General features: G+C 34.1%; 1 protein-coding gene across 1 annotated transcript in view; it reads right to left on the bottom strand.

Annotated features, from left to right (window-relative positions):
* The window catches only part of LOC129804087 (netrin receptor DCC-like), a 197,500-nt gene that overhangs the window by 82,886 nt on the left and 91,815 nt on the right, over positions 1–22,799 (bottom strand). Inside the window, exon 3 of the mRNA XM_055851121.1 lies at positions 16,096–16,199. Coding sequence (XP_055707096.1) covers positions 16,096–16,199 — 104 coding nt within the window. The remainder of the gene's footprint in view (positions 1–16,095; positions 16,200–22,799) is intronic.

The raw sequence follows: 22,799 nt of genomic DNA, 5'->3' as shown, positions 1-22,799 counted from the left end.
ATATTGATTGAAAAACATGATAAGATTAAGTAATTAAAAACCAATAGGGGGTGGTGAGGCTATTTTTAGTTATAGGGCCGCATTTATATATGATTTTTTTTGAATACTTCTGAAGAAAGCTGGGGTTTACAATGGTTTTAATTCGATCTACAATTGCTCTGTCTATCTTAATTACAATTTGTTATAGCCCTGTCCTCTTTAGAAATATACGAATATAAATATAGCCTCATAGTTCAAAATAGACCCACTTTTCTATATGTGTTCTTTTTTTAAAATTAGTTTTTAATAAAATACAACACATATTAAGTATGTAGGTTTAATTTCAAGGGAAAAAGTATAAAAGGTCACAGAGGTTTCTTAGAGAGTGTTCAATATAGGGTTGTAAATAAAAATAATAAAGAAGTTCTTACACATTGAACACTTTAAGAACGAGAGGGTCAAAAATTAGGAGTCAGAAAAAATATTTTTTTAGACTTCTTAGCGCAAAACATAACTTTAGAAAACCGTAGGAAAGATTTGGTTTTTCGGTCACTGAGTGACCATATTATTCTTAAAGGGTTAAAAGAATCTAGAGAGTGTAGGGGAAGGCAGTAAGGGTTTGCAGTTCGCACACACTTTGGCTTCAAACACTATTTGTCCCATATTCCTTTAATGAATCTGACCTAGTTTTACAGGTAATGTGTGTGAGTTAAGCCTCACTGAGAGAAATCAGAAAAAGTTAAAATAACATTCCGAAAGTGTTTATTTTACCCAATTTGACTCGAAATCGGTGTAAATATTATGCGCTTGAAGTGTATTAGGGGTTAAAGTTGCCCTTTTCATATTGATTTTACTCTTAAAAAGATGTAAAATTAACACTAAAAATGTTGATATATTTTTACACCTAAAAAGTGTCAAAGTTATGAGGAAAAAATGTTAATCGCACCCCCGTTTTTCTCTTATGGCGTCTACACACTAGAGCAATTTATGTCCATATTGAAGCACATTCCTTACGCTTGTGTAGGAAAAACTCTTCAATATGGACATAATTTTCTCTAGTGTGTAGACGCCATTAGTGTAGGAGAGCCCAAACGACAATTTTGAGGAAGATTACTGTTGGATGTATGCATGTATTCTGGATCCGAAAATGGGTCCTGTGACGGTTGTCAGAGCGTCGAATGACGGAAAGTGGGGAATAATATGACGGTTATTACGAAAGTCACTTGGCGTCGTAATAACTCTGAGATTACTCGCCCACGACTAAAATATGACGAGCCAAAATGGGCTCTTCCAGTGACTTTCAGTGTCCCTTTAAATAATCTTCCCCTCGCTGGGTATGTCTGTTGTCATCCAGCTGGAACATTTTCGATATGTCGGACGGCTCATTCAGCAATAGTCGAATGAGAAAAATATTCGCAAATGTGAGTAGTGAAATTGGAAAAAATTGACCAAAATTCCATAAAAAGTAGCAAAAAACAAGAAAATATGTGAAGAATTAATGAGAAAACAGTGTCTAAGGTGATGGTATAGTAAAAAATTGTGGAGTGCATTTGACTTTTCATTGAGAGTACGTACGTCGATTTCATACATATGAGGTAGAGAAGGATGGCAAGTGCACGGTTTCTGGCGCGTCATTTTTTCGTACGGAAAAGGACCGTCCCTTGGAGTCGCTTTTATTACTTCATGTTAGAGTAAATTTTAAGCCCGTAAAATAACTAATATATTACTAACTCAATTTTGAGTAATGCTCTGACTAAAATTCGACGCAAATACGACGAATTTTTAAGATTCCAATTATGAGTAATTTTTTGACCATCTCTTGTAGAACAAAACCCAGTCATTTTTAAGTCGGAGTAATTGTTTGCCCATTGGGAGATTCATTCAAGGAATATGGGAAAAATATGAACAGTTGAACTGTTTGAAATCAGAGTATGTACGAAGCCTGCAAGCCTTCCTTTCTTTTTCATTCGATTAGATTTTTCATTGTTGAAGAGGTTGATGAAGATGAGAAAAGTATTCTAAAAGTCCTCTGGTCAAACTAACCACAAATTGGAAGCTCTGAGGACTAGAGGTGCAGCCTCGACCTCCTGCTGACTCGTCTTGTTGTCGCAACGTAAATTGTTGTCGGGGAGTGTAGCAGAATGAGAACAAGAGCAATATAGTGGGGCAATCAATTAATTCTCTCCATGATATCGTCCATTAGAGCCCGAAAATAAGTGGTCTGGCATTAATGTCTGGCTAATCTCACGGCACATTGAGGCGACCACAGAGCAAACAGCCCAAGAGATATACACATCAACTTGCCAGACACAGGGAATTCTTTTCTCAATAAAAGGCAAGATTCCACTGAGTTGGAAATAAATCATCAATCTCTACCGACTTCCAACTTCGAGAAAAGTCTCGAGTACTTTCGCCTCCAAAGGAGCATTAATTTTTCAACTGGCACACACTCCCTTGGGGATTTACTTTCCTTCCTCTCCGCAATTTATAAATCAAAGGATTCTCTACACGACATGGACCTCCTCGAGGAAATGGACTTTCTATGCTGAAGCAACAATGATTGCAAGTGAGACTATAAATAAAACTTTTCTTCTGCCACTCTTTTTTTTCGCTACAATCGATAATCATAAAAAAATATTTGTTGAGCATTCCTTTCCCTCCGCAACACAATAAACAAACACCCAATGGACCCTATTCTCAGGAGGGGCTCAATGTACACAAAACATTGGCTCGATGATGAGTGATGGTCCAGATGAGGGAATCAGTATGCGAGGAAAAAAAAAGACCCTACACTTTGAGCCACAATGATTCAAGAGGGTGAGTAAGACCAGTAATTACCATAACACTGAGGAGGAAACTCTTCGTCATGCTGCGGACTAATCCAACAATGTTCTAATGAGAAAGAACCAAATGTGTCACAGGGAGGCATTGTGGTTTGTATAAACAAATGAAGGAATTTATCTAGCAAGATAAGTTGGGAATGATACTTAGAGCATTCAAAAATAAGATATCGGTCATTGAAATAAGTTTGAAGTTCAAATAAGAATATGGCAGGATTCAAAAAAGGGAAAGGAGAATGCATTTGGGAACTCCTATTCGTTTTTGAGGCACTAAAAATACCAAGGATAGATTTTTCAGGGGTTAGGAAATTGTACTAAAAGATAATTCTATTGTAAGGTCTATGATTTTGGACCTTCTGGTACTGAAGAGATCGAAATTATCTTTCTCTATCTTTTATCTATATTTTTAGGGTAAGTGTGCCGAATTTCGGCATAGTTGCATCCAAGCGTCAAAGTCTCAAGTTTGAAATGTAATATTTTAAATTCTAATTGATTTTTTTTTATTCTTTCTTCTTAAAGAGTGTTGCTTGGAATCTTGTAAAGAGTTTACCGTCTTTATTTACTCTAAAATCATTTTTAATACATTTTAAAATGAATAAAAATATAGACACAGCTTTGGTGCCCTATTTCGGCCACCTTCATTCTCATAGTTCATTGCCCTTCGGGAATTCTTCCAATATCTTTTTCACGTCATCTCGTTTGTCGAAGTTACATTTTTTGTTATTCTTTTGCATTGTATAATCTCTATAGTACGTAAAATCTAAAAGTTCATGGAAATTCGAGGAACAAAAAAGGTGGCCGAAATTGCAAGCTGGACGGAATTTGGTACACTTACCCTAGTTATTTATTGAAAATAGAGTTAAAGGAAATTTTCTCAGAATAATAAATTCCAAGAATCATAAGAGTTATCTCTTTGAGAACCATAAAGATATTAATAAAATACATTATTCTTCTGACTATCTAAAGTTATTTTTCTCAAAAACAAAAAAAAAACAAAAAATGATTTTTTGGACTATTGGTGATCTACTAGGATCTTCAAATGATAAAGTATTACACAATTTTCTGTGCAACAGTAAAAAATTAATCAATGTTAAAAGAAAAGCGCATTTAAAAATATTTGAAAAAGCAGAATAGATGAACTCAAAAAAATTTAATTTAACTTAGTGCCTAAAGAATAATAGATTCTTCATTGAAAAAAAGAAAGAAAGATTCTTTTCCAGTTATACATATTCATTTAGTTTTTCGTATTAGTGCTGACGATGTGTAGATGTTTAAGAAACATTTCCTCTTTTGGGGCAAAAGACTTTCTTCCGGGGAAAGTACGCTTCAGAGGAATTTCCTGAGAAAATAGCCAAAAATTAATGAGATGGAAAAGGAGCAGTTACTCGAATGAGAACCACAAAATTTCATATTAGACTTTTATTTAGCAAAATATAGTTTTGGGTTGTTAAATGTAATATATTTTTGAGTTTTTGCATATACATATAAGGCAAGTAAATAGCAATAAATTATTTAACATATTCAACTGTATAGAATTAATAGTCATATATAATATCAAATAATATAAATTTTTCCTCAGTGACAATAATATCGCACAGAAATTTGGAATATCAGGCAAAAAGCTATGAAGAGTTATCAAGAAGTTTGCGAAATATTTTGTATTCTGGTAGTGCAATCGATGTGATAGTCAAAAGAAGTAGACAAAGCTGCTCTATTTTTCTACAGTTCTCGTGATAAAACATAGCAAGAATAAGTTATTTGTGATAAAAAAGGACGACGTGCACAAGAAGAAAACCGTGACACTTTTTATATTTAAAACTTATGACAATCATAAATTTTATTTATTTACTTATTCTACGATGTTCTTGCCATAGTCTCCATATTAGGAAATTCTTGTTGGTTTTGTGGTAGGAAAAATTGCGGAAATAAGAACACACAAGATGGCATATTTAGAGCGAAAATCGCGCTTTGTTTTCATCAACTTTCACACAGTTCGAATTAGAAGAGATTGAAAATAAAACTTAAGAAATTGCAATGAATTTTATTTCCCAAGAGAAAAGCATTCTTTTGGAACATCTCGAAGAAAGTTAAGAATCGACAATATTATCATAGTTTTTCTTAATTTGCGGTTTATAAATATTTTTTAAACAGCTCATTTAAAGGAGTAATTTATCAATAGTAAAGGTTATTACGACTTAAGAATAAAAAAAGATGAGGAAAATTCATCATTTTCCAATAATCCAGGGTACTTTAAGAACCTTTTAAATGAATTGTTATTATCCTTACAAAAAATTAGTTGGGGGATATAGTCCTTTCTTAAGATATTGAAAATTAGATCGTAATAAATCAATACATTTAGTCCCGGAATTATGCACATCAGGATTATGCACCTGACGACATTATGCACATGCAATTATGCAAGTTTGCCTACTTTTGGGAGTCAATTTATGAAATCATTTTTCAAATAGGGTAAGGGCTCATAATTTTGACCAGTCTGCTTATAAGCATCGATGGTCCAAGTTTGAAGTGCGATATTTTCAATATTAATTTACTTTTTTTGTTACTCTCTTTTCAGAAAGGTTGTTTAGAAATTTGGCAAGCTATTTATCGTCTTATTTTTACTAAAATTAGTTTATTACGTTTAAAAATGAATTGATATGTAGAGGTGAATTTGACTCTAATTTTGGACAACTTGGTTATTAATTTGGACAACTTGGATGTAATTTTGGACAGCTAATCCGCCTCAACAGGATGCCCATTGTTCTTCATTTCATGAACCAATCTAACCAAGTACTCTTCCTGTTCATGTAAGGGATACGCAGAATATCACAAGAAGCCCGGAAACTTTCTATATCATTCATTAAAGTGAGTTGACTTCGGTACTCCAAGTACATGCGGATTCGCTCATTCCCTGGCCTTTCCGGGAGCCTTTCAAGGCTTTTCGCACTATATCTCGTTCGTAGAGATGATGGTCCTTTGTTTCTCCAGGCATTTGTCCAACCTAGTCATCACAAAAGCTAAAACTTCACAAAATTTCGTGAGAAAAACACCTGTCCAAAATAAGGAGTATCACCTCACTGGTGAATGTCTTAAAAAATTTCCCATTTTTCACACGAATAATCTAATTCACAAGGCAAATCTCACTTCAGGTCAAATTTACAAATCACCATAAACGTGAATCAACACAATATTCAATGAATATTCAATAATATCACTCAAAAAAGCGAAGAAACATTGTTAGTACTTCACCACAGCTAAATAAGACTGAAATAAACAAGAAGTTCTGTCATATTTCTCGTAAGCACTTGCTCACACTGAATTTTCAACAAAGCGATTTCAATTCAAATCATATTCAAAATTTAACGTATTTAGTGTTAAAATCTTCCAAAAAGAACAAATATTTAAATAGAATTCATTATTCATCAAATATTGGAATAAAAATCCATCATTTTAATCAATTTATTTTTAGTGTCCAATTTTATCCTCAAAGTGTCCAAAATAAGAAACTGGACAAAATGATGAGCCTTTCCCCTACGCCAGAATGCATACTATTTTGTGACGCGGGAAATTTGAAGACACTACGCTTATTTTTCAGATTAAAACTTTAATTTCTTTTATTAAAGTAAAACTTTTAAATATTATAGCATTTTATTGAAGAACTGTGGTCAATGAGTACTGTTTGTTGATGAATTTCTTTTAAACAGTTGAATATTTTTGTTATGACTACATACTTTTAGTCCGCGAGAAATGCGTTCTACAGTCGATTAATTCAAAAGAAAACGCCTGCGTGTATGCAAATTTTCTCGATGCATAAAGCCATTTCATGTGTTTCTTTTAGATCTCAAAAATGTGCATAATCCCGGGACTTATTGTACTGACTTGGGGTCATTGTCATATAATAGATGAAATTTTCACCTTTCCAAAATATAATACAAAAATAACAAAACTTGCTAAATGTTTTCTAACGTCTCTAGAAATAAAATCGATGTAGAAGCATCGAAGAGCCTACACCGGTGTACTTGATATAGCAACACAAATTTTAAATTCTTAAAATTATTTTTTCGATCCTTTGCCTGTAGAGTAGCGGTCCAAATAGATTCAGGATGATCCTAGAGAATATATCGTCAGTTGCATCTGATGCATCGACCGTTTTCAAATCTGAATTTAATTTCTATCTGCACTTGATACAAGTCAGAATGCGAAGTTTGGAGCATCGTTTGAGTCCCATGCATCAAATGCAAATACGATAATGGTCCAAGTAAACCAATGAGTTAAAAACTTACCCTTTACCGTAAAAATTTAGCGGTGAAGGGTAAGGTTAAAGAAACTTAAAAAGTAACTTTAAATCACTAATTCTAAACCCTCAGTGTGATAATTTATTTAGACTGATCTGCAATCTACGCCTAATTTTACAAGCGAAATATTCACGAGGATTATCCAGAGTCTATTTGGGTTTTAGACATCTTTTTAACTACCTTCTATTCGGCTTATGTAAGAACACATAGGGCCGACTCGCGTGATGAATTATGGAAAAAACATCTACCCTAGTGCATTATCTCTCTTAAATTATCCATTGATGTGATGTGAAATGATGAGTGCGAGAAATGAATAATGGGCTGGGGAAATGTAATTCGATGATGGAAATTCACCAAACACACCAATAATGGTTCATTGACCCATTCCATACCAATCCATTTCCCATGGGGATTAGACAAGAAGCTAATCCATGGGATCTGTGCTGAAATAAAGTGGGTATAGTGGAGGAGATGGGGTAGTGACAGATGGAAGAAATAGTAGTAAGATGGCAAAGTGGTTGCAACTCTTTTCAGGCAAAGATGAAAAATAAAGAATCCCATGAGACCACAATTGGTGGATAGATTTGTGCATCTATCGGTAACTTTTCCAGATGAACTTTCTCTGTCTGACTCCTTGGGAAGTTTCCTACTGGACACGGATGGGTGGACTTGGTGGCTGACAAGTCATTGTGGTTTCTAGGGAGTTGCACGAGTCCACTCTTTGCAACAAAGTTCATACTATGGAAAAGTTTCCTCTCTCTCATTGTGGTGTCCCAAACGCACAGCACAACAAGAGTTGATTGTATTTTAGATAAAGGATAAAAATTTAAGGGAACTAATTAATTTTTCTATATAATTTTAAATCATGCAGCTTCTATCTTTATCTAGAAAATATTTGCAGAAGAACAACTCTGCCCTGAGACTATGTTCTACTTATTCATAATGGTGTATTGCTCAACTGCAGAGGACACTTGTAGTTTTTAAGTGCAAAGATCACAGATTTTCCAATTTACCACCATTTATTGCAATGACATGTTTTATGGCAGTTGCAGACACTAAAATTTGCTAAAATTCTAACAGATTTTAGTTTATATCTGCACAAAAATTGTAAAAAAAATACAGTGTTTTCTGTGGTATTCTATATTCACCACATGAGCTTAATTAATGAAATTAATCTCATATATGAGAGACACTCTAATAACGTGACAGAAAACATCCACTCTGGAATATTAGTTAATCCATTTTTGCTTCTGTTTTTTTTTTGAGCATCTTTTTCAGCTATACCGTTCTGTGGTTGTGTTAAAAAAGATGAACCGAGGGTGCTCTATATAGGTATGAAAGGTAATATATTTATGAGTGGGATTGCAACCCAGGAATAGGAGCCGAAATGATGGAAAGAGGCTGTACTCACACAAAGTAAAAATTCAATCCATTTCTATAAATTATCATAAATTTTATTATTTTGCATTATCGAAAACTTTTTTAAAATCAATTCCATCTTCGAAAAAAAAACATTCACGGTTTTTGAAAGTTAACTGAATATTATTTTTATTTTGAAGTATGTTAGTACTTAAATTTTCCGCTTACCAACAAGGCTCAGTTAAGACAACCTGGGTAGAAAAATGATCATTATTTTTCTATCACCGCTTTGCATCCCCATATTAAAATTCCATTGATTCAATTTTAATGAGGATTTTTAAGGTCAAAGATTATAAAGGCTCTAGTAAGTGAGCAAATTTTCCTATCGATTGAGCAAAAGATAGGCATTCATTGAGCGGACATGGTATAGATAGGATTGGTGAATATACCATCCTTTAGTGCTAGAATTAAAAAACTAAGCTTATGAAAAACAGGATGGCAAGGTCATCATTGGAGGGCATGGTCACTCTCATCTACACAAGGAACCTAAGTCAGAGGTTCCAGAATTCTGAAAGACTGATAAGCTTTACCACTGCCACTCTTTTTCTGTCATAATCTTTCGATTTAGGGTGAATTGTGGAAAGGTGGACAATTAAGAAAAAGTTCAATTTCAAATGCATTTTTAAGCCGAATAAATATTTATTATTTTCAATTAATTTGTATCATGAGATTTCTTGTGAAATATTCTAACAGAATCTTAACAGTTTTTATTAGAATTTTCAACCAATTAATTAGAATATTCAATTATATTCGAAAACAACACATTTTGAAAAGATAGACAAAATTTTGGAATGTGGGACAAAAACTTTTGGAAAGATGGACATAGTGATATTAATGACAAAATATTATTCGAAATATGTAGAAAATCAATTGTTAGTGGTTTTCTGCGTATACTTGCACATTGAATACTTATGCTAATCTCTCTTTTATGTCCAGGTAACGTTTGAGGAATCCTAACTACCAAGAACTTCATGGACGTTCAACCAAAAAGAGGTTCTGTAAATTTCAAAGACGCCTCGTGCTATCCAGCAGTTATAGCTTTAAAGCAGATGCAACTTTTTAGCACATTTGGATACCCAATCCGCCCAGGTCCTTTCCACTTGCTTTGGGAGTTCTATAGAGGCTCCTATTTGTCTTTCTCCAGGTGTTTTTGCGATATTTGCCACCCACTCTGTCAGAAAAAGTGGTCTTCGGAAGCTGGAAATCTTGGCAGCCTTTCTCCAGGAGATTTTCTCCTTATCAGCTGCTAATTGCTGTTGCAACTATTTATCCGGATACTTCCAAATTCATTCACAAAATCAACTTGTCCAAGATTTCATAAAACTTGTTTTAAATGCAATACGAAATAAAATCACTTTTCTCTTCTTTTTAACTGTAATATTTCACAAATATTTTTTCCTCAGCTTTTAAATTTAAATGGATGTATGTCCTTCGATTTTCACTGCGAACTTAACAATATTTCACAAATTATGCCGAAAAATCAAGCAAAACACTTTGATATTTTCCTATCAACTTCCATAAGAAACAGAGAAAATGGCAACTACCGTGTGAAGGCTATGAATATCACGCTTGCAATACATTTTTTAAATTCTTATTACAAATCACCCTTTGATTGTTTAATAACGACATTTGCATTTTTAGCTTCTAAGATAAATTAGGTCCTAATTAGGACAAAATTAGGTTTAATAATCTTTTTTATCAAAAATTGAAATATTTTATTGATTTATTATCAAGTTTTTAGGGAGGTGTTCTACATTCTAGACTACTTGGTCCCACTTTCCAAACTATTTCGCTTTCCACATTTTACCCTAGACTTAAAAAAAATTACGTTTCTGATTGTAACCAAGAACATTAGAACAAAAGGCTGGAGATAGTGGTTTGATGTGTATAGGGAACCCCCCTCTATCGGTAAATATTCGCATGTTTGACCATACCACAATACCTTAATTTAACTCCATTATTCTACCTTTGAGAAAGAATTCGTTCGTAAATAAAAACCTTGAATAATCCTTGGTTTATCAAGAACAAATGGTGGGGCTTCGAAGGGTTTGGAAGACCATTCGTTAATTCTATCCCGCTTCCTACTTCCACCTCCACGCGGTGAGTTCTGGACTCCATTCGAAATTTTTCGAGTAGAGTCTGATGGAAGATGGGGCTTCGTCTTGGCGATCTGAAGTGTATTTATTAGATTTCGGCGAATAAGTATTGATTGTTAGGTCGTAACAATTTGTCAACGGACAGCCTTAAAGCCATTCAGATGGTTACTATCTTGGCGTCAGGTGGCAACCGGCCGTGAAATTCCAAGCCAACATTTTTTACCCTTGTTCATTATGAACCAAAGACAAAGAGCGGACTATCTAGGACCAGGATTGCACTGCCGGATGACGATGTAAAAGGAGTGTCAACCCCACCTTGTGGAAAAATGGCAAGATGTGTGTGGATGTGTGTCATCAATAGTAAAAAACAAACAATCTAGAGTCTATATTTATTAATCGTACTAGAAATACTGAAGGCATGGTATCAAAATCGTGAACTCGGTTTCACGCTTATGCACCTGTTCACTATACAAGATTTGCTAATGGAAGAGACAATTTGTTATAATTAATTAAAATAATATTGGCTAATATTAGGGTAACTGTGCCAAATTTCGGCATAGTTGCATACAAGCGCCAAAGTCTCAAATTTGAAATGTTATATTTTTAATACAAATTGAATTTTTTGCTACTTTTTTATAAGTAGTGTTGCTTGGAAGCTTGTAGACACTCTATCGTCTTTATTTTCCCTAATAAATTCTTTCTAATTCTTTCTAATTTCTTTCTTAATACATTTTAAAATGAATAAAAATGTAGACATAGCATTTGTTGCCTATTCCGGCCACCTTCAATCTCATAGTTCCTTGCCTTTCCGCAATTCTCCAATGTCTTTTTCAGATCATCTTGTTCGTGGAATCGACATTTTTTAAATTATTTTTTGAATTGTATAATCTCTAGAGTGTGCAAAAACTAAAAATTCATGGAAATTCAAATAATAAAAACTATGGCCGAAATTGCAAGCTGGCCGGAATTTGGCACACTTACCCTATTTTAATTTAAAAAATCTCTAATGTTTTTTTTTTATTGAATTGAGAAAAAAATGAAGTTTTGTATGAGATAACTGTGTATACTTCTCATAAAAAAAAACCAATTGTATTTTTTTCAAGATTTGTTTCAAAATATATTTATTAATTTGTAAATGAAAAAAATATCCGTCCATATTTCAATTTTTTAATTTACTTTTTTTTTTAGCTCATTACTTGATGATATTTAAATTGGTTTAACATATTATTCATCGGCGTTATATCCCAGCTTGACGCCAGTTAAATTCTATAAAACCTCACACGTCTGGGTTTAAATATAACGAAATAAACCGAAAACTGATGTAGAGCTCACACCACCCATGAAACCTACCCTTGTTTGGGGCTGAATATGCTGGCAAACGTCCAAATTTATACAGTCTGGGCCGAAATTCATTTGAACTCTCACGAGTGTCGGTACGGGGAGATGCATTACGGAATGGGGTACAACAATATGAAGGCGAGCCAAAATGTATGTCCCATATAAATATACGTCACAGCACGTACAACAATCTCACCTCTAAACTATATCTCATGGGATTGGGTGCCCCATTCGAGTCCTTACCTTGCCCGACAAAATGAAAATAGTGTATCATAATGATAAAGGTGGTGTGTTCTGGCTTTTTGGACCCAAAATCCAACGTGCAGGACATTCACTGAGTTGAGGATCACCGAGCTCAAGCTAGCTTTCGTAATTAAGACGCTCTCCAAGAGCTTCAACACGTGCCGACACCTGAGAGCATGACAATTTTCTGTCTTCCTTGAAAATGGAAAGATACACCCTGGGATTGCTGTAAAATGTAAGTTGTGATGCAATTTTCACTGGGAAAGTCCTCTTCAAAATGAGATAAAATTCATTAATTTTTCTTCAGTATGTAATTTGCCCTAATGTCCCTTCTTGTTCATTTTAAATAAGGGGATTTCACTGTGAGACTGGCAAATGGGAAATGATATGATTTTCTTACATCAGTGTGTGATGTTTAATAGTGCAGAGTAATTTCAGGACAATTTTCTCTTCCTCCAGCGTAATTATATCGTAATAGTTTTAATTAATTCCTTTTATAGTAATTTAAGTGAATGAAAAATTCCGTAAAAGAAGATGTCCACGTATCTATATTTGAATTTAGAATTTATTTTGGTTAAGGTAGGGTAATTGTGCCAAATTTCGACATAGTTGCATATAAGCACCGACGTCTTAAGTTTGAAATGCAATATTTTAAATTCAAATTGATTTTTTTTATTCTTTCTTCTTAAAGAGTGTTGCTTGGAACCTTGTAAAGAGTTTACCGTCTTTATTTACTCTAAAATCATTCTTAATACATTTTAAAATGAATAAAAATATAGACATAGCTTTGGTGCCCTATTTCGGCCACCTTCATTCTCATAGTTCCTTGCCCTTCGGGAATTCTTCCAATATCTTTTTCACGTCATCTCGTTTGTCGAAGCTACATTTTTTGTTATTATTTTGCATTGTATAATCTCTGGAGTACGTAAAATCTAAAAGTTTATGGAAATTCGAGAAAGAAAAGGGTGGCCGAAATTGCAAGCTGGCCGAAATTTGGCACACCTCCCCTACTCAATTTTAATTTTAAATCATGTAGAAATGTTGAGTTTTCTACGTCAATTGTAGGCGTACCCTGAGACATGAAATAATGTGATGTTTAACACCAGAGGAAGACACAACACCTCTTCAACAAATCTTAATCAATAAATTGATATTAATGTCAGTAAATTAGTTAACAAATAAATAGAACAAAGGCCAAAACCCACGACGATAAAGATTAAATAATAATGATAAATCACTCAATTTATAGTGATCTACATTCCTATTGAGCCAATTGATTTGAATTGTTGACCTAAAAAATTCATCTATGATATCTTCATAGGCAATTAGAGATGATCTGAAGATGCTCAACAAACAACTCTTACAAATCCATTTATGTTCTTTTGCATTACACCAATTTATCAGTTCAAATAAGCCTTTTAAATAAATCTACCATAAAATTGGTCATTTATTATTTCGTGGCTAATGTATGTAGAGGCGGGAAAAGCATTCAAATGATGAACCATTTTTCAGTCGAATAAATCTACAATCGTATTTATTTATTACTTTATTGATAGTTCATTAATGTGTATATTTTACTCCGAATTTTTAAAATGAGAATCACATCCCCTGTTATTTATTTTTTGATTTTTTACTGTCATTCCTGGGTTACATTAATTAGGCACAAACAAATAATAAATTCAGGGGCTCAAGGGATATTACTCGCGCAGCTTCCTCTCAATGATTCACAAAAACTGATAAATTTCATTTGTTGAATTATACTTCACCAGTCGACTGGACCAGTACATATGTCTATCGGGATTGCCATACATCTGAATACCTAATTGGACTCACACGATGAAACACAAAAAAAAACTTTGGACAGAGAAAGACACATTTCAAGAGAAACTGACTTTCAGAAATTGGAATAATACATTCGCTTTTTTTTTTACTAATTTGCATAGAAGTTGGGGGATATTTCAAAAAATAAGAGAAATAAATTTGAATAAAGATGAAATTCGAAGTATTTGGGAATCAAAATGAAATCTTTGATTTACGTTCAATTTTTTGACACAATATTTTATCATTTCCATTGTAACAGTAAAATGAAAATTAAATAAATCAAAAGAAAAAGATTTCAAGAGGTTTTAGATATAAATTATACCTTAGCCTTTGTAAAAAAATACCATGACAATTAAAAAACTTTGGATTAAAATTTTGGATAGATACCGTTAATATGGTTAAATTCGTCTTTCTATGTAGAAGAGATGAAATAGAAAATAGTATATATCGCTCCTTGGAAACTACAAGGGTTAACTCACTTTTTTGCGATTTTGAGAATTTTTTAAGAAATTCTTATTAAATCAGATTTTTATCAATTCAATTCAATTCCTGTATTATACCTCAAACAAAGATTAGATAAGGCTGCCGCAGAATTACCAAAATCGATCTCATCAGGCAAACGGCAGAAACCATTGAATCATAGACCGTATATGCTTAATATTTGACACGCTCAAAGCAGAAGTGGACTCTTTTAATATGGAAATGCATACAAAGGAGACCATTTCTGCTCTGAGCGTCTCATTTGTGTTAGTTTTAGAATTTTTACTGCTCGAACTCCACAGAGAAAACAGTTAATATAATCCTTCGATTTTTGTACCCCTGAAAATTTCCACTTTATCCCCCTGTTGATTACTTTTCTCAGCAAATCTCCGCGTTTCAGACGAGTTCTGAGAAATGGCATCTGGACACTGTTTGTCCGTCTTTGAGTCTGACCGATCATCTGATCGGTCTGGATGTTCCCAGCTGTAGAGATTAAACGGTAAGTGATATTAACTTGGGACCTTCGGAGGACCCCCCATTAAGTCGATCGAAGGATCGTCCCACCCGGTCCTTTCCCCTTTCAAAACTGTGTTTGTTTGGGTTTGCTCGAAAACCCGTCGTGTTATTTTTTTTTTACTTTAGATATGTTTTAGAGGTCATTTCTAAAAACGGTTTTTCAAGGTCAGAGTTTAGAAAAGGCTCTAGAGTAGAATAAATTTAGCCCAGTTTCCTGAAGGTCTCAAATCCTAAATACCTCGCAATTTTATAGCTTTCTGAGAACCTGGTAGGTAATTTATTTTAAATAAATCTAATCCTAAGTTAAGTTTTTCCAAAAAAACGTGAATCGTGATTGATAAGAAATTAGGGCAGTTAAGCCATATGGATAAGCCTTAGAGCCTCGACAGACCTGAGGATTAGCCGAGAGACGGATTAGCGTAATTATATTCGAAATAATGATTAAACTACATTTCCATAATTTTTTACTAAGTCGTCTCTCGGCTTAAGTCGTAAGTGTGTCTAGGGCATTAAGTCTGAAGCCCGTATTAGGGCTCGTTGGAAAGATCTTAGAATTTCTGAGAAAACTTAGTCAGTTTTTATAGGTTATCAACCGATAATGAACCGATTCATAGCAGATAAGTAATTTTAACCGATAAGTACACTGAGAGAAATCCGAAGAAGTTAAAATGACATTCCGGAAGTGTTAATTTTACCCTGCAGTATTGATCCAAAATCGGTGTAAATATTACCCTTTTCAGGTGTATTATGGGTTAAAATTACCCTTTTCATGTTAATTTTACCCTTAAAAAGGTATAAAATTAAAAAAAAGTTAATCGTAGCCTCTTTTTTTTCTCAGTGTAAGTATATTACTCCGAAGTTATTTTGGGCGATTTTTTGAGTAATTTAATTCGTTCTATAAATCGGTTGTGAACCGGTGAACGGTATATGATGTGAAAATATAGAAGAATAGTATTTGACTAAGTTATAAGTTCGAGAATTCCGCTAAGCCTGGGATGCTTTGCTACCTATTTTCACAATACACTGTCAATTGAGGAAGGAAAAATTTGAGAAAAATGTGTTACTTACTTGCAATTTGAAGTGTAGCGTTTCTCGAAACAGCTTTCCCAGCTGAACTTTCTGCCACGCAAAAGTACGTTCCAGCATCATGATCACGTTTATTTTGCATCACCCTGTAAAAAAAAAAAGTTCATAAGAGTGCATTTTCATTTCAATTCCAGTAATATTTAAACAATGTTTCAATTGAAATATCTAAATCTGGGATTTGTTTACATATTTCTAAAGCTATCTCTTCATTGTGCCTTTTTTCCTCTTTATGCCTTTCTTGATGAATTTCCAGAAGAGAATTCTTGTGCATTTTGTGTGTATTTTTCTAAAAAGATGAGTTGATAGAGCAAAACTTTATTGCTCTTGTTGTAGTTTCAACAAATCGCACATCTGTCTTTCAGCACCTTTTTCATGTTTATTTACCACACTTGTATCATTTTTTAGTGGCTCAACTTATTTTTAGAGAGCATCAGGATTAGAGCTTTATGTTGAGTGCAATTCTCATTTTTCAGTTTAAGATGAATACTCTTGAAAGATACGAACAACTAAATCACACACTGCACATTTCTAAAATTTACCGTGAACAAATTTTTTTGTCATTACTTGATTAAGGAGTTCCTTTTTTTCTCCATGGAGTATTTTAAAAGATTTATATGTATCCAGCAAACTTTAATGTTTCTCCAGTTCTTTTCCAAAAACACGATAGCTCATGGTGTTTCACTGCTGGTGGTGAAAATGCTCGTTGTGATGAGAAAACTTAGTCAAACATTATTTAGCATTTCTTTAATAATGGCCTCACTGCAGAATGGGAATTATTTTGACGAGGAACTACATTAAAGTTTCAAGGAAAACTCTTGGGAGAAAAAAATACCTCTATTGCTCAATTAAATATTCCATTTTCAGGTCAACACATTTTCTCATTTTCTTCAGTCATTTTTCGTGGTAAAATTTAATTCCCAACAAAAAAAAACCAATTGGAAGTTATTGGATAAGTTTAATGGGGATTGGGAAACCTCGTATTTTACATTTCGTATTTTACATCTTCGTATTGCACATTTCGTATTGCGGAAACTTCGTATTTCAGCACATTTCGTATTTTACCATTTCGTATTTCACATTTCGTCTTTCATACATTTTGTACAAAAATTGAACATTTCGTCTGCCATACATTTCATACAAGCATATCAACCAATAAAATAATAGAATTGTAGTTTTATAAGGTCAAGGGCGCTATGCGCCTCGGGTCTAAGTTTGAAGTCAAACATCATGCTTTTTAATTATTCATTTATTTAAAATTTTTATGTAAATTTCCAACTGCTTCAGCAAATATTTCAAATTTTACCTCCAAGTCTGAGAAATATTGGTAAATGTTTACAATATGCTCTTAAAACCAATTTGAGCCTTTTAATCATAACTTTATCAAGACATTAGATGGAGATTTTATAAAAGGGAAACGTGACCATTAAAATGGATTTTATAATAATTCCTTAAGTTTTTTTTGTAGATATATCTTGTGTAGCCGGTCTTTTGCCCTGAAAGATTCTTTATGGAGACCAAAGCTTTTCGCGGCCAATTGCCCAGCACCGCCCAGGCTCTGTGCCTCCATCCGATCTCTTCCAGGTCATGTTACCGACTGACTGACAGTTATCTCTTGTCTTATCTCCTGTTATCCTGTTAACCAAGGCCAAGCTCACAGACGACGAGCAACCGAACCAGTAAAAGGCCTTGCTTGGAGCGGGAGGCGGGAAATATGAAGTTGCTGCGAACAGGGAAGGGATAGCCGAGCCATTGCCGCTCTGTATTATTATTATTGGATATGAGATGGAGGTAGTCCAAGTGAACATTTCGTCCTTTGACACCGTGTATTTTGATTTCGTTAAAACTATTAAAAATTGACTAGATTTCGAGCAAAAATCACTGAAGACTAATTGGACATGAATCACAGAACCAAGTTTTACCAATTTCGAAGCCCCATTTAATAACTTAGGCCCCATTTCCGAAGCAAAATATCGGAGTCCATTTGACATTTCAAAATTTAGGTTATTTTTCGTTCTTTTAGCGATTTTAATCATTTCTTGGACTGTTTTCACTAGTTTTTCATCACTATATGTTAAAAAATTTCTTGTTTTAAGGAATTTGTGTGGTAGTTCCCCCGACACCTAAAGCTTAAAATCTCCCGCTTGTGGCATTCTTCCGTTTCGTGATGTTATCATCGCCGGCTAGCGCCGCTTGCTCGGTTCGATCGTCGCTCACCCTCAGTGTTAGTCGATCACTAGACAGCGAGAGAAGAAGATATTCTCTCCAAAAGTTCGAGAAAGGAGTTATCTTACTGCCCATTCAGTCAGATTAGTTTCGGGAACAAGCGAAGAGGGGTTGCGAGCAAGTGAGAGCAAGCCCCAGTTATGCCTACACGGCGGGCAAAAGTGGATTTTACCTCCACATTTGAATGTTATTTTTTCACCAAAACTTAAGAAATTATCGAAAAACTAAGAAAATGTGGGAGCATTTCGCATGCAAACAACTGAGCATTCTCAAAGTCGCACACTAACGTAGCTATCATCAGCAGGCTGTCATACACGCTCACTTCCCTATCCTTATTCAGAGCGGCAATGGCCGAGCTCAATTTCGCTATCAGGAGGAAAGTTTCTCTAACAGTTAAAAATATCTATTTTTTATCACATAAAACTGCAGCCTATTTATATATTACGTTTTTTTTTGCCAAACATTTTTTTTAATGAAATCCGTACAAGAAAAAGTATGCGGTTGTCGGAAATTGCATTAAAGTAGTCGTAAACGACTATTCGAACCGATCTATAATTAAATTTTTGCGCGGAATTTCTCAAAATTTTCAGTTTTCACTATCTTAGCAATAAAATTTTTCTATATAAAGTAAAATTTACGAATTTTATTTTCTTTCAACTTCGTCGTATTCCACATTCAGATATGAAAAAAACCAAAGGCACGGAAACAAAAATATAGAAAAACTAAACGAAAGAAATAAAAATATAAAATAAAAAAAAATAAATAAAAACGACACGTCTGACACAGGGTAAGGGGATCCAGCATTGAGCCATTAATTAACGCCCTGGTTTAGGAACTATTTCAGCCCTAATCGGCAAGGTCTGAGCGGTAGGCCCGAATTAAGGGCAATGGCTCGGCTATCCCTTCCCTGTTCGCAGCAACTTCATATTTCTCGCCTCTCGCTCCAAGCAAGGCCTTTTACTGGTTCGGTTGCTCGTCGTCTGTGAGCTTGGCCTTGGTTAACAGGATAACAGGAGATAAGACAAGAGATAACTGTCAGTCAGTCGGTAACATGGCCTGGAAGAGATCGGATGGAGGCACAGAGCCTGGGCGGTGCTGGGCAATTGGCCGCGAAAAGCTTTGGTCTCCATAAAGAATCTTTCAGGGCAAAAGCCCGGCTACACAAGATATATCTACAAAAAAAACTTAAGGAATTATTATAAAATCCATTTTAATGGTCACGTTTCCCTTTTATAAAATCTCCATCTAATGTCTTGATAAAGTTATGATTAAAAGGCTCAAATGGGTTTTAAGAGCATATTGTAAACATTTACCAATATTTCTCAGACTTGGTGGTAAAATTTGAAATATTTGCTGAAGCAGTTGGAAATTTACATAAAAATTTTAAATAAATGAATAATTAAAAAGCATGATGTTCGACTTCAAACTTAGACCCGAGGCGCATAGCGCCCTTGACCTTATAAAACTACAATTCTATTATTTTATTGGTTGATATGCTTGTATGAAATGTATGGCAGACGAAATGTTCAATTTTTGTACAAAATGTATGAAAGACGAAATGTGAAATACGAAATGGTAAAATACGAAATGTGCTGAAATACGAAGTTTCCGCAATACGAAATGTGCAATACGAAGATGTAAAATACGAAATGTAAAATACGAGGTTTCCGCGAACCGTTTAATGACTCCATTCGAGAAAAGATGATGATAAAATCTTGAGGTTTCTCCTAAAAGAGTTCGGAGCTTTAAAAGCTCATGAGATTCATGAGAAAATCCACAGGCAAGATCATCCAGTGTCTGGGTCAAAATAGGGATTAACTAAATGTTTGCCGAGAGATTTTCTAACAATGTTGTGAGCTTTTCTTGGTGAATTCTTTTGCTAAAAGAGTGTGTATTTTTCCACTCTGGGAAAAATTCAAGTGAAAAATGTCTGAAAGGAAGACTAACATATACTCTATCGAATTCCACGCGTCTGACGATTATTAGTCACTTTTCTTCTCAGATATACATACTTCTTCTCTCTCAAGGAATTTGTCTAAACTTTGAAAGTTTCCGCACGAAAGTTTCTTCTGAAAAGCTCAATTTGCTTGCGAAGATTCCGGAGAAGGAAAGTTTTGTATCTTATGCAATAGAATACTAATTTATTCATTAGTGATATAGAATTAATCATATTATCACTCAATGAATTGTATTATTTTCAAGAAATTTATGCAAGATGTTGGAAACTTTTTTCATCTATTTCTGTAACACTTCCTTTTTGGCAGAAAATTCTTGAGAATTTATGCTATTGTTTCCCCTCCAAAATACCCGTTTTTTGGCAGGAGAAATAGGGAGGTGGGAAAGCTGAAACATGAGTGAGATAATGTTGCAATTTACAGTACTAAGGAATAAAATATTTTCCTCCTTATCATAAATCACCGATATCGTGCCTTGTTTATATCACAGGCTCAATTTTAGGAAGCACATACCCGAATCCCTGACTCCCTGAAAGTATCAGGCAATTCACGTTTATTGCCTCTGTGGCTTTCTTCATTATGGCCTAGAGATTAAGTGTTGGGGGGGTCGTCCTCCCAGGGTGCACTTAGTGGTGTGGGAATAATGAGTTGGATGAGGTGAATTCGACCTAAAAGAATGTCTCCATTGTCGGTCACAATATCTCGGAAAACAAGGCGGAAGTGCCATTAGTCTTCGATTCTTTTTAGTCTGCTCCCTCTGTGAGTGTCTCTTTTGCGAACGTAATTTCCTTATACCGGAAAATACCACGATATGATCACGATATCGTTTCTCATTGTGATTATGGTACAAAATAAAAGAATACCAAATAGAAAAGAAAAACATCTTAAAAGCAAGGTTGTCATTAAATGATGGTTCACGTCTGATCAGTAATGTTGCATAAACTCCTCCTTAAAAAATAATATTATAAGAAAGTTTTGCGCATTTAGGGAAGGATTGGATAGTTTATGGTAGCTGAAATTTTGTTATCATTTTATTAGTGTTTGTTGTTATTTGGCAACCGAAATTTTTGGGTTATTAGTGGAAGTGTGCCAAATTTCGGCCAGCTTCTAATTTCGGCCACTTTGAGTGTAATTTCGGCTATGGAAATAGATTAATTAAAATTATGTATGTTATCTTCGAATAGTCAATGAATTCATTTTGCTTTTAAATATTTATTCATTTTAGGATGTATTAACACAAAGACCGTTAAATTTTAATAACTAATTTTACGTTAACTCAGTGTGGAAAGAGTCTTACAAAAATGTGGTAGACCGACAGACCGATTGTGTTTCTAGTAGTCTTATGATTTGTGGCGAAGTGCAGAAGGTTTTCCTTCGGTGTTTTTCATGAAAATTGATTAGTTTTAATTAAGGATGATTTCTGTTTATGTTAATACTGAATCAATCTTTAAATTCCGGGTGAAATTTCCCAGCTGGATCCTGTATTTCGCGTAAAAATGTATATACTTTGTGAGCGTCTCTCTGGTGAGGTAGTGTTGCCTATTCCGGCAACATCTTTTGCTTTCCGAAATTTCTTATTCATTTTGTGTTTTTTTTTTCAATTTCTGAGTTCAATGTCCAGAGAAAAAAACCATCGCTTCTATGAAAATGATGATGTGGAAAAGGCCTTGGAAGAGTTCAGGAAGGGCAAATTGCTACGGGAATCTGTGCGTAAATTTGAGATGTTACTCTTCAGGTCTTCAGGACAAATTACACGGAAGATCTCTGGGCTTGTGGGTCATATAAACGTATTAAACTAAATACTAAACTCGTTCCGTTTGGCGTTTTGATATTTTCTATCCGTTGCGTCACAAAAGGTGGTCAGAAAAAAGGTGGTCGGTATTTCACACAAAGTGGCCGGAATACTACCTAAAGCAATTTTCATATTTTTATTAATTTTTCAATATTTTAGGAAGTGATTTAAAGAAAACAAAGATGATAAACTAGTTTTCAAGGTTCCACACAATCTTCCCGAAAAGGAAGTTACAAAAAATATCAATTGCATTTCAAACTTAGGACTTCGGTGCCTATATGCAACTATGCCGAAATTTAGCACACTTACCTTATGTCTAATTTAATAATTTACATATTTTCCATACACTGATACATTATTACCAGATTTATGTCTTTGAAAGTCAAGCATTCCTGAAATAGTCTTCTCCCTATAGCTATTTTTCTATGCTTTTTGAAATTACAAGAAATTGATCACTATGAAATTGTAAACATAATTTACAAAATATAATTTATATATTTCGTAACATTTTGAAAAACCGACAGTTTGTGAGAAGATTTGTAATTATGCTTAGTTCTTTAGAAGCCATACTAATAGCAGATATCTTTAGGTTTTTATAAATATAGTTAGCAACTAAATCGACTAAATAAAATCTTTAGAAAATGTTTTAAAAGTGATTGAGGCGGAAATATAACTCGTATATGCTAATGACATTGGACTCTTCCTTCTAAGTGTTT

The sequence above is a fragment of the Phlebotomus papatasi genome, chromosome 2, assembly GCF_024763615.1.
Source record: "Phlebotomus papatasi isolate M1 chromosome 2, Ppap_2.1, whole genome shotgun sequence".
Taxonomy (NCBI): domain Eukaryota; kingdom Metazoa; phylum Arthropoda; class Insecta; order Diptera; family Psychodidae; genus Phlebotomus; species Phlebotomus papatasi.
The sequence above is the reverse complement of the archived record's forward strand: the minus strand, read 5'-3'. Positions and strand labels throughout refer to the sequence as shown.